Here is an 11755-nt window from a genome sequence, read left to right on the forward strand (position 1 = left end):
GAAGGATCCCAGGGAGGGGGCCGCCCTGTGTAGAGGAGGGTAGGGTAGAGGGAGCAGAAGGGGGACCAGGGGCCTCCTCAGCTCCCTATGTGTGAATTGACACTGGCCAGGAGTCCAGATCCCCAGGCGGTTTCCTCACGCTCAATGTTTCCCGTTTTCATTTTTGGTACCATTGATTGAACTCAGGACCTTGTGCTTGCCAGGCAGGCGCTTATTCTGCTGAGCTATATCCCTAGCCCCATCACCTTTCTTTTAGCCTCTGAAACATAATAATGGTCAGGATGCTATCTGCCAAGTGCTTTATTCATACATTATTATATTTAATTCTTACAACTGCCCAATAAGGTAGGTAGGCCCTAGTATTTTCATTTCATTTCATGTCTTTCCTTCCTTCTTTTCTTCTCTCTCTTTTTTTTTTTTTTTTTTTTTTTCTAGGCTAGGGCTTGAACTGGAGGGTACATGACCATTGAGCTATATCTCCAGCCATTTTTATTCATTTATTTATTTGGTACTGGAGATCTAACTCAGGACCTTGTATTTGCCAGGCAGGCATTTATACTGCTGAGTTATCCTCTGGCCCTTTTTTTTTTTTTTTCCTGTATTTAGGGAAGGGTCTACAAGGTGTTCAGGGTCTCACTACGTAGATTGGATTCGATGTGATTCTCCTGTTTACAGCCTCCTGAGTTCTGGGATTACAGGCGAGTGCCACCACTCCCAGCCTTAATTGCCTTCTCAGTGCTCCCTGGGGACGGGGCTGGCATAGCATGCTGGGGATCTGGCCCATTTTAAAAAAAATTATTTATTTTTATTTATTTATTTTTATCCCTGGCCCATTTTATTTTTGATTTTGAGAGTCTCCATAAGTTGCCCAGGATAGCCTCGCATTTGTGATCCTCAGCCTCCTGAGTAGCTGGGATTATCAGTATGTACTATCATGCCTGGCTTCTGGGCTTTTCTTATTAGGGCTAAACCAGCGCTCAGAGAGGTTAAGTCATTTGCCAGAAGTCGCACACTAGTAGGTGGTAGGGCAGGAGCTGAAGCCTGGTGGCCTGAACGCCTGCACTTTTCAGGCTGGCTTCCATGTGAAGAGGAGCAAGCAGGGCCTCTCGGCCATGCAGCTCTGGGTCCTCCTGCAGCAAGTCAAAGGATGCTTATTTAGACTGAAAGTCAGGATGGTGCGAGAGGTCTGCCCCAGTACGCAGGTACTCTTGCCCTGGGGTGATGCTCCAGGCGTTTCATCTCTAGCAGGAACATGTGTTCAGGCCCGTGGGCTTGAATCTGCACATGGCAGTTAGGTATTCATTGAAGACCTTGCAGTGAGCGCTTGCTTTTATCACTCTCTCTTCTTCTCTCTCAGTTTGTTTGTTTGTTTATTTATTTATTTATTTATTTATTTTTGTATTTTAGGGAAGGGCCTACAGGGTGTTCAGGGTCTCACTACCAGATCGGACTCATAGAGATCTGTCTGTTTACAGCCTCCCAAGAGCTGGGATTGCAGGTATCACACCCAGTCTCGGGGGCAGGGCCGGCATGGCAGGCCTGGGGATCGAACCCCTAGACCCTGCACCTGTTTGCAGGTGCTTTAATCCACTGAGCTATTAGGCTAGCCCTCTCTCAGTTGTTTTTTTTTTTTTTTTTTTTTTTTTTTTTTTTTTTTTGTTGTTGTTGTTTTGTTTTGTTTCGGAACCGGGGATTGAACTCAGGCCCTTGTGCTTGCCTGGGAAGCGCTTATTCCACTGAGCCATCTCCCCGCCCCCCTCAGTTTTTTAACATAGGTTCTTTTCCAGGTATCTGCTGCACAGTAGGGCTCTACAAGTCTGTTGGATAGACTGATGATTCCTAGAGGATGTAGAAAGGACAGGGGACAGCAAAGTACAAAGGTGGCTAGGCTGTGGCAGCACTCCGAGGAGGGAGACTTCTTGGTGACTTACTCATGTTGCCCTCTCCTGCATAGAGCACAAGATGTGGTGGTGGTGGGGGGGGTGTTTGTGCTGGGGAAGCATGGCAAGTGTGTGTGTCTGCATGTGTCTGGCTGTGTGTGCATGTGTGTATATGGCCAGGGCTGGAGCCCCTCCCTTTCCTTTTCCCTCACAGTCCAGCCCGGAGGCCTGGCAAGTCTTGATTTCCCTTGGGGTCTGAGTACTTCCTCTGCTCTGGTGTACAAGCTCAAGGGCACCTTGGGTGGGGTCCCTGGCAGCTCCAGTCTCAGTAGTTCTCACAGGCCCACAGGTTCTGGGCATGTTCTGCCTTTGCTGTGCTCAGTGGTCCCCACATGGTCCCTGCAGGTGGCTCTTCACTATAGAGTTCTTTCAAGAGTTTAAACAGATACAGAAAAGCCACTGTGTTCCTCTCCCTTCAGGAACACAGCGCACAACATCGGAAACATTTCCTCTTAGTGGAATTAGGAGAGGCCTTTCTATCCTGTCTATACACTTACCTACCTGCACCTTTATGGTTTAGGGCTGTCACAGTCCCACACATTGTAGGAGCATTGGGGACATACAGGGAGCCCAGGGAGGGCTGAGGGTGGGTTTGGAAACTGCTGTGAGCCTGGCACGTGGAAGGAAGCTCCTTTTTCCAGGTCTGCAGACCCGAGAGGTCTGAGATTCCCTCACCCCGAGGAACTCCAAAGCTGGTGGCAATGAGACCGTGGAGACCTTACAGGGTCCAGGTGAGCAGCCACAGCTGGGTGCATGTTCAGCTGGGTCTCTTCTGCTCTGAATGGGCAGGCTAGGGGTGGAGTCCAGCCCTGCTGAGAAGTGAGTCTCCTAAGAGCAGAACAGTGAGGGCTGGACTCGGCTGTGCAGAGCAGAAGCGCGAAGCTGAGGCAGAGTGGGTGTCCAGGACAGTTAGGAAATGGGCCCTTCTTCTCTGGCACCTGGCTGGGCACAGGAGGTCTGGTCCTGGCTGATAGTTGACTCTGTGGAGAGCTGCAGGCAATTAGGGATATTACCGTAATTGTACCACTTAATGGGAACAGTGTAGAAAGGCTTACAAAGGAGCATGCTTTGCATGGCAATTAGCTCGTTTAATGTTCACAATAACTCAGGAGGCACCTACTATCATTATCCCCATTTTACAGATGATGAACCAAGTCCTGGTCAGGTGAGGAACTTGGCAAAAGTGCTAAGGCTATAAAGCAGACAGACCTGGGTGCTTTTCCTCTGTAAAGCAAGGGCTGTGCAGATCCAGTGGGCTGCTACAGGAGTGGATATGAGTGGGCGAGGTGCCCACAGAGCTGGCTGCCAGCAGAGCGCCGGGCACGCTCCACCCTGGCCTTGGGCACTGCGCGGGCTGCAGACTTGCTTATGTGTCATCTCTCCCTCTAGCCTCAACTCCCTTTGCTTACGTCTGTACCCAGTATGCAGGAGATATTCAGTTCAGTGTGTGTACCCCCCCCCCACATGCACACATGCACACACCTGTGTCTGGTCTTGTGGTCGAGGGGAAGCATGGCCCTCTCTGCATTTGTGTTTAATCCAGAACTTTTCAAGAGCCCAGCAGGGCAGACAATTTGGGAGGAAGGATTAAGCCCTGGCAGAAGGACTTGGGAAACCAGCAGACACAGCCACGGAGCATTAACACGATAGGTTGTGTGTGGGTATTCAGGAACCATGGAAAACTCAGGGGCCAGTGAGGTGTGGCCCTTGCCCTCTAGGAGTGTGGCCTTTGGAGGGGAGGAACAGCTTCTATAGCAGTTTTGTCGTAAGTAGCCAGTGAATGTTTGCTGTGTATTGTGGATTAGTTGAAATAGAGGGCTGAAGAGCTTAGGGATTGTTGGAAAAAATAGGGAGGCCTGGGAAATTAATGCATCCAGCAATTGTTAGTACTCAGGCATCCTCAGCCCCCAGCCCCTTGGCCACCCTGTGACCTCTGCTGGACACGTCCCTATGTGTGAGTGTGTGCGTGCAAGCGTGTGCATGCAAGCATGCTAAGTGCTTCCTATGAGTCCGTGGTGCCCGGCTGTGACTCTTACTGCCTGGTGCTCAGGCAGCCCCAGGCAAGGCTCTGTGAGCTGCCGGAGCCAATTCGTTTCACCGAATTCCATGATCACAGACAGTCCCTGGGAGGCCAGCCAGCCAGCTGGCAAAATCTGTATGAGCTTCTTGTCCCAGGGGGGCCGGGCAAGTGGCTGGCTAGATCCGGCAAGTTCATCCCCTCAACTCAAACACCAACTTGAGACATCTGCTCTGCGGAGGCTGGGTCAGAAGCATCGGCTGTAAGGACATGTATGTCTTGCTGTCTCTGGAGGAGGGCCTCTGGGGACACATATCTCTCGAAGGAAGGAGCCTGTGTCTAGCATGGCGAGCCAGGGACGGATGTCTATGTCACATGAATGTCAGAATGTGCCCTTACCTGTACTCCCTGTATGTTACATAGTGTGCGTGTGTGTGTGTGTGTGTGTGTGTGTGTGTAGAACATGGTATTGGAGGTAATGGCTTGTTTCATTTTTTTAGGACCTGTGGGCTAGGAGTCAAAAGATTAAGATTTTGGTTTTGAATTCCGCCCTGGCTTGCCAATCTGAGTCAGATAACCTCTTTGAGCTTCAGATTTCCTGCCTATGTAATGGGGAAAAAAAGTAACAATAACAGCAGCTCTACTCTTTGTAAAGCACAAGAACAAAATGAAATAACATATGTGAGTATGTTTTGTTAATTATCCTATACTATACAAATGTGAGAGATTATTATTGTCACAGCTCAGCTCATCAGAATGAGAAGTTATAGGTGGCTTAAAATAATCCATCCAGTGAGCTGCACTAAAATGTAGGTCAAATCATAGCCTCAGAAGTTTAGAGAGAGGCTGATGGAAGCCACTAATCTAATGGGCTTCCAAATGTGAAGGTGCTTTGAAAGCCATAAAGAATTACATAAATGGAAGGACAATTATGTTTAAACCAGAGTGTATGTTTTAGTCATCCCATCCCCTGATTCTAGAGACGTACAAATCCAAGTGGCAGTGGAGCTTCATGAAGTGTTGTTTTGTGGGTTGTAGATGTGCATGGGTGCTTCGTCTGTATGAGTATAGATTCATTTATTGAACACCTACTACGTGACAATCACTTAAAATTCCATTGTCTACCTTGTGCAATAGTCTAGGCATAATGGATGCCCTGTCACTTCCCTCATGGAGTCCAAGGCCTGGCCAGCACAGTGCTAAGAGTTGCGGTACTAGGTGGTGGGTGTTACAGGAGAGGAAGGGGTCTGTGAGCTCATCTAAGTGGGGTCCAGAGGAGGGGGCCCAGGGAAATGTAGCCCAGGAAACAAGGTTGGAAAGAGGAGCCAGAGCTCACTAGAAGGCCCAAAAGGAAGGTAGTTGGGCAGAGCTAGCAGTCTTTACCTACCTGTGGAAGGGAAGTAGCTGCTTCTGTACCTGCTGTGGTCTGTTGGTTTCATATGGAAAGAGACCCAGGTGACCCAGCTAGCTCCTGGAACCCTCCTGCACAAGTGCTAGGGAGCTGGGCTTGATCCTCTAGGCTCTGGGATCCTCCTCAGAGAAGACTTAAGTTCTGCACAGTGATGTAATGAACCTTGCATTTTTGGAAGAATCAGAGTCCAGTGTCCTGCACATCTTACAGCAGTGGCACTGGCCAGACGTCAAACTCTGCGCCGTGAGCAATAGCTGCACATGGAGGGCAGCAGGCTGGGATTCTAGGAGGTAGAGAGGGGTCTGGGGAGGAGGCTAGGAGTGCAGTGCCTCTGTGAACCTTCTCATCAGGGTGTGCAGAGCTAAGAGGAAGTGAGAAATTCTTGAGTGACTGTCACATGGGAGCTTTTGATCTGTTACCTCACTTGATTCTTATGTTTAACTGTAAAGTAGATATTATTATCCCCATTTTGTGGCCGAGGAAAGCAAGACACAGGATGTTAACAGCCTGAAGTGACTATTATAGTAAAGGACAGAGCAGAGCACAAATCCCAGCCCAGCTCTCCCTTCTCCAAAGCCCACTGCCTCGGATATCTGCCCCTCTGCTGCTGCTAGAAGGACTGACAACTTCAGTCTCCTTAGTTGACAGGTGAGGAAACCAACCTGGCTCAAATCTGTTTTCACTGGATATGATACTGTTTCTCAGCTGCTCAAGTCACTGTGGCTTAGGTTCTTCTATTTCAGTTTTAGTGATGCTTCCTAATTCCATGCTACTTGCAGATTTGCTAAGCATATTTTACATTCTTTTGCTTAACCCATCAGCAAAGATTTTGAATAAAATAGGCCCTGTGACAGATGCAAGAATGAACCACTTGACATGCCTCCTTGGAGCCACAGAGGGCACAGCCCTGGCCATCTGTCTACCCTACTCAGTGGACCGGCCACCTCCCCGACAGCCTGAACCATCGACGGGTTCTGAGCAGAAAGCATCACCTTCTGCTTTGCCCTGCACTTAGGCTTCTTCATGGAAGAATAACATGTTGGCAGAGGACCAGGGCGTGAATCCTGACCTAAGCTCCCATGGAGACTTGGTGTCCTTTGGCCCAGCCCAAGGATGCACAAGGCTGTGCTGAACCCCTGCCTGCTCTCTACATTCCAGGTCATGTAAAGTGATCACCCCTTTCTCTTAGGCTGGCCAACACTGAGTTGACTCCAACAGAGGAAAATCTGCTAAGCCCCTACAACAGACCTACACAGTGTGCATGGGGTACAGTAAGGAATCTCAGCAAGTCCACATGTGGCATAGGTTTTCCATGTGTCTGGCAGGAGCCAGGACTCCCTGTCCAGAAAGGTCAAATGTGTTTGTTTTTAGGTCATTGCCATGTGATGACCAGGATTTGTTTTTGTCAATCAGGCATCCTAAGGAGCCAGGGATGTGGCTCAGTAGAATAAGCACATGCCTGGCAAGCATAAGGGCCTGAGTTCAATCCCCGGTTCCGCAAAAAAAAAAAAAAAAAAAAAAAAAAAATCAGGCATCCTGATTTCACATCTATGATTAGGATAAAAGTTAGAAAGTCAAATTTAACTCCATTGTTAAAGGCGTAGTTCAATGCCCTGAATTTCTGAGCAGCAGGAGTCCTTCCAGAACTGGAATTTGGGAGTAGATAGACTAGGAGGGTTGGGGAGGTAGCTCAGTGGTCTAAGCATCCGTCTGGCAAGCGCAAAGACCTGGGTTCGATCTCTGGCACTGCGTGCCATGCCAGCCCTGGAACACCTGGCATGCCGTGCTGCCCTGAAACAGCGTGGTGGCACACATCTGTTATCCCACCACTGGGGAGGCTGAGATAGGAGGATTACCACAAGCCCGAACTGCATAGTGAGACTCTGTATCCAATAAATAGATAGATAGATAGATAGATAGATAGATAGATAGATAGATAGATAGATAGGGAGGAGACAAGCCATTTGTGAAGCAGGTGGAATAAACTCCTCCACTCCTCCTTTTCTGGATGAGGAAACTGAGACTCAAAGAGGATGACCCTACAGCTAGGAAATAAGCATAATGGGTCCACTTTGGTTTGCTCCAGGCTCTGTGCCCTTTCTGTGACCTCACTGACCCTAGGCCATTGCCATGTGAAGGCCACTTAGTGGTCAAATCAGACCAAAAGTACCACCTCACCTTGAAATTCATTGTTTTTTAGGTCTAGGTGAAACCTTCATACATACTGAGCTGCCTAATATTTCCTCTTGTGTGATGCAGGGGATTCCTCTGTAAAAGGAGTGCGAATGAGATTTCAGGGGAGAGCACAGAAGCCATCCACAGGCACGTGCCCTCGCGGCACCTGGCTGGGCTTTCCAGACCCTCATTGCACCCCTCCAGGTGGCTCTTTCTCTGCTGTTCTTTCCTGAAAAGAGCCCCTCGAGGCTCTCTGGTCCCTCTGCCTCCACCCAGGAGCCTTCCGTCCACCCCCCACACACACACACTCCTGCTTCCCTTCCACCAGTTCTGGGCTCCTCAGGTGTTCTTCATCCCTTCTCCTGCCCTCAGTCCTCACCACTTTGTCATTCTGCATAGGTTAGGGTCGGTTGCTCTCGTAGACCAGTCATCGCAACACCTAGCCAAATCTCTGTCCTCGATAGCATTTTTGTCAGATGACTCTGATCACTGGGGTGGCAACTGTCTCCTCCCTTGCTCCCGCAATGCATCAGTGACCCCTTCTGCACCTCTGACCATTCTCCAGTGTCACTGTGCCACCCCTGAGCTGATGTCAGGCTGATGTCTGTCATCCTCCACTCAAATCTCTAGTGGCCTCCCAGAACCTGAGTTGCAATCTGTCTCAAAGATCTACCTCAGATGGGTAAATGGACAGAGTAGGGCTACTCATGCTTTTCCTGTTGGTCTCGTGTCTACAGTTGGTTGTGATAGGCTTTCATTTGTGTGTCCCACTGTCACCTGAAAATTAATGTGGCAAACCACATACTATTTTGAAATCACAGAAAATGAAAGTTGACTGGAACATGGAGGGCCATCTCAATGAAATTTCCAGGAAACGTGGGTGCTCTCTCCTCCATCATGGTGCCAGCATTGTTCTGGGTTGGAGCCATCCCCAGGAAGGGCTGGAAAGCCATCTTGAGCTCCCAGTATCACACGAAGAGCAGCCTGTAGGCCTTCTGCGGGGTCAGGGTCTCTCTCTCCTGCCCAGCATTGTTTCTGCCGGTGATTAGTCATGCCAGAGCTTGGCTGAGTCAGAAGGGACTTGTGGGTGGTTTGTGGCCAGGCTGGAGCAGTGAGGCAGGACTTTCTAGGTTTATGTCTTCGTGCCCCAGGAGATAAGTGCAGAGGGCCCAACCCTGCACAGGTCTGTGTGAGGGACAGATAACAAAAAAGACTGCTGGTCCAAAACTCAATGAATGGGCCAGGGAGACAGCTCAGTGGCATAAAAGCCTGACTGGCACGCACAGGGTCCTGAGTTCAATCCCTGGTACTGAAAAAAACAAAACAAAAAACATTCAGTGGGAAGGGTGAAGGAAGCCAAGATGTGGTCCCTGAGACATTCTTATGGGGTGACAGGCACATACAGTTCCAGGGCCATATGGCCAGGCTTTAGGGCAGGGCTATTTACAGCAGCTATAAAAGTCCTACACTTCACACAATAGTCCTTATTTCAAGTACTGCATGTATTTCAAACACATGACCCTACATTTTAACATTCCTTTTCATCTAATTTTATTCTTTCCAGTAAAGATTCATTAAATAGATCATTCACTGAATGGTTTGTACTTGTGCAAGATTTTTTTGAATATAAATTCCTGAGAAACAGCTCCTTTATCAGAACATGTTAGGATCTTGTGTTTGAAAAATGTGGTCACCAGAGGGACCAGTGCTTTCTGCCGGGCAGTGGGGCCTTCTGAAAGGCTGTGAGAATGTATTTAAGTGGTACCCTGACGGTGGCTTCAGGTTTTGCCAGGCAGTAAGGGGTGACAGTGACCCTGTTGGTGGGACAGGATAGCACAGCTCTGGAAGCATGGCTGTCATAGAGGTGGGACAAGAGGCCAAGGCCAGCCAGCTGGGCCTAGAACAGGGTGCTTTTGGATCAGCTCTGGCTCACAGCCTGTCTGTGCCCACAGGAAGGAGAGGGGCAGGAGGAGCCTCGAAGCAAGGAAGAGCGCCAGGAGCCCAGTGCCACAGCCCGGAAGGTGGGGAGGCCTGGCCGGAAGCGCAAGCACCCTCCGGTGAGTGTCCCATCCCACACACCCTCCATACATGGGCATATACCCTGGACAGTAGTGATATATGTCCTGCAGGGACTTGGGGACACTAAGACCAGCTGCAGAGCTTGCTCAGATTCCTCATTCTGTGAGGCCAACAGCCACCTCAAATCCTCTGTTTTCTGCACTGACAACTGGAGGCCCAGTGAAGCCAGGGAACATGTCTGGGGGTATTAAAGCAGTAATTTCAATAGGGGCCCTGCCTTCCAGCTCAGCTGGAAGAGTGGCAGCAAGAGAGCCTGCCAGACTCCCCTGGGTGGACTCAGACTTCCTGGCCTGGCTGCGTAAGCCCCTCCCTGCCAACCTACACAGCCCACCCTGGGCCTCAGCACGCCTAGGAGAACTGCAGGACTGGAGCCGTGCAGGGAGAAGGTGCTGGCTGAGAGCAGTAGCAGTGTGCTGTGGCAGTTCTGCGGGGTGGTGCGCAAGGTTCTGGGAGTGGTGGCTGCTGCATTCTGGGGGAGCTCTAGGGTTGCTGCAGCATTGCTGAGGGCCGGCTGGACGGCCTGCCTCTGTGCCTTCCACTCACAGATGGAGAATTCTTTCCCAGCACCAAAGACAGCTGGCTCCTTTCTTTTCCTCCCTTCCAGCTGAGAATGGTACACTTGGAGCAAGAAGGTGAGGAGGAGTCAGAGCCTCTCAATTTGTAACAGCCCTACTGAAATGTTCTCAGTAGGCTGCGGAGTCTGAGACTTGTGCACAGTATAGGTGGGGAGGTAGCTTCTGAGAGGTGGGAAAGGTTGGGAACCTGCTGGGGATAACAGCGCACCTCTGCCAATTCCGCATGAAGATGGGAGCAGAAATAAAAGGCAATGAATTGAACTGGTGAGGAATTTTAAACAATTTAATATTAAAGCAAACATGGGTATTTTATGGCTTAGAATGAGAAGTTTATGTGACCACGAAAGATAAAATGGGCCCAGATGTGGTGGCGCATGCCTGTAATCCCAGCAGTCAGGAGGCTGAGGCAGGAGGATCACTGTGAGTTCAAGGCCAGCCTGCACTGCATAGCCAGACCCTGTCTGAAAAAGACAAGAAAGAAAGGAAAGGAAAGGAAAGGAAAGGAAAGGAAAGGAAAGGAAAGGAAAGGAAAGGAAAAAAAAAAAAAATAGATAAAATGGAACTCCAGAAGTTCCAGCATGCGGCCAGCCACATTGGTAGATTCACAGGATGCCCCTGGACTTGCCCTGCCAAGGACCCTGGAGGGGGGAGGGCAGCCGCAGAGCCACTCAGGCAAGCTCCTCCTTTCCTCTTCTAGTTGCTGGGGACAAGAGCCAAGACCTTTGTCAAATCAGGACCCAGCAACCCTTGAAGTCTCATTGTTGCTGGGGGAAGGGACTGGGATCAGGGCCTAAGGGGAGGACAGGCAGGCAGACAGCAAGAGGAGAGGGCAGAGACCTGTCTCCCCACCTGGAGCAGTGCAGTGAGATGAGAAACAGGGTCTGTGTGTGCAGAGTGCATTAGATGTGGGTTTGAATCCCAGCTCAGCTTACCTGGGTGACTCTGAACAAGTCACTCTGCCTGACCCCTAGACTACCTTTTGAAAAACAGAAGCAATAAGATTCATTCCTTCTGGACTGCTGTGACACTGAAGTAGGTTCCTGCACCAACCTGATCCTCATTATGGATTGGGTCTGCCCTTGCCTGACCAAACCTTTCATTTTCTAGTGGCAGAGGCAGCCACGGTGTGATGGAGAAACAGTGTCTTGATTTACTGCTTCCTGGCTGTAATCCTGAGCAAGTTACATAGCCTCAGTGAGTTACTTCCTCACTGGTAAGACAGGATGGTCAGTAATAACTTCCCTGGCCAGGAATAGTGGTATTCTACTGTAATCTCAACACTCAGGAGGCTGAAACCGGAGGATTGCTGCATGCTCAAGGCTGCATAATGAATTCAAGTCCAGTCTGAACTACATGGTGAGACTCTCAAAGCACAAACGAAACAAAATCAAAACTTTTTTTTCTGGAACCAGGGATTGAACTCAGACCCTTGCGCTTGCCAGGGAAGCACTTATTCTACTGAGCCATCTCCCCAGCCTAAATTATCTAATTAAGTCATATCAATATGTGAGGGCACAACCAAGATGCACATCACCTGAGGAATGGTTGAGAATGATGT

General features: G+C 49.7%; 1 protein-coding gene across 1 annotated transcript in view; it reads left to right on the forward strand.

Annotated features, from left to right (window-relative positions):
• The window catches only part of Dnmt3a (DNA methyltransferase 3 alpha), a 105238-nt gene that overhangs the window by 32393 nt on the left and 61090 nt on the right, over positions 1-11755 (forward strand). The window contains exon 3 of the mRNA XM_023711114.1: positions 9496-9600. Coding sequence (XP_023566882.1) covers positions 9496-9600 — 105 coding nt within the window. The remainder of the gene's footprint in view (positions 1-9495; positions 9601-11755) is intronic.

This window comes from Octodon degus, unplaced genomic scaffold (assembly GCF_000260255.1).
Source record: "Octodon degus isolate 3935 unplaced genomic scaffold, OctDeg1.0 scaffold00019, whole genome shotgun sequence".
NCBI lineage: Eukaryota > Metazoa > Chordata > Mammalia > Rodentia > Octodontidae > Octodon > Octodon degus.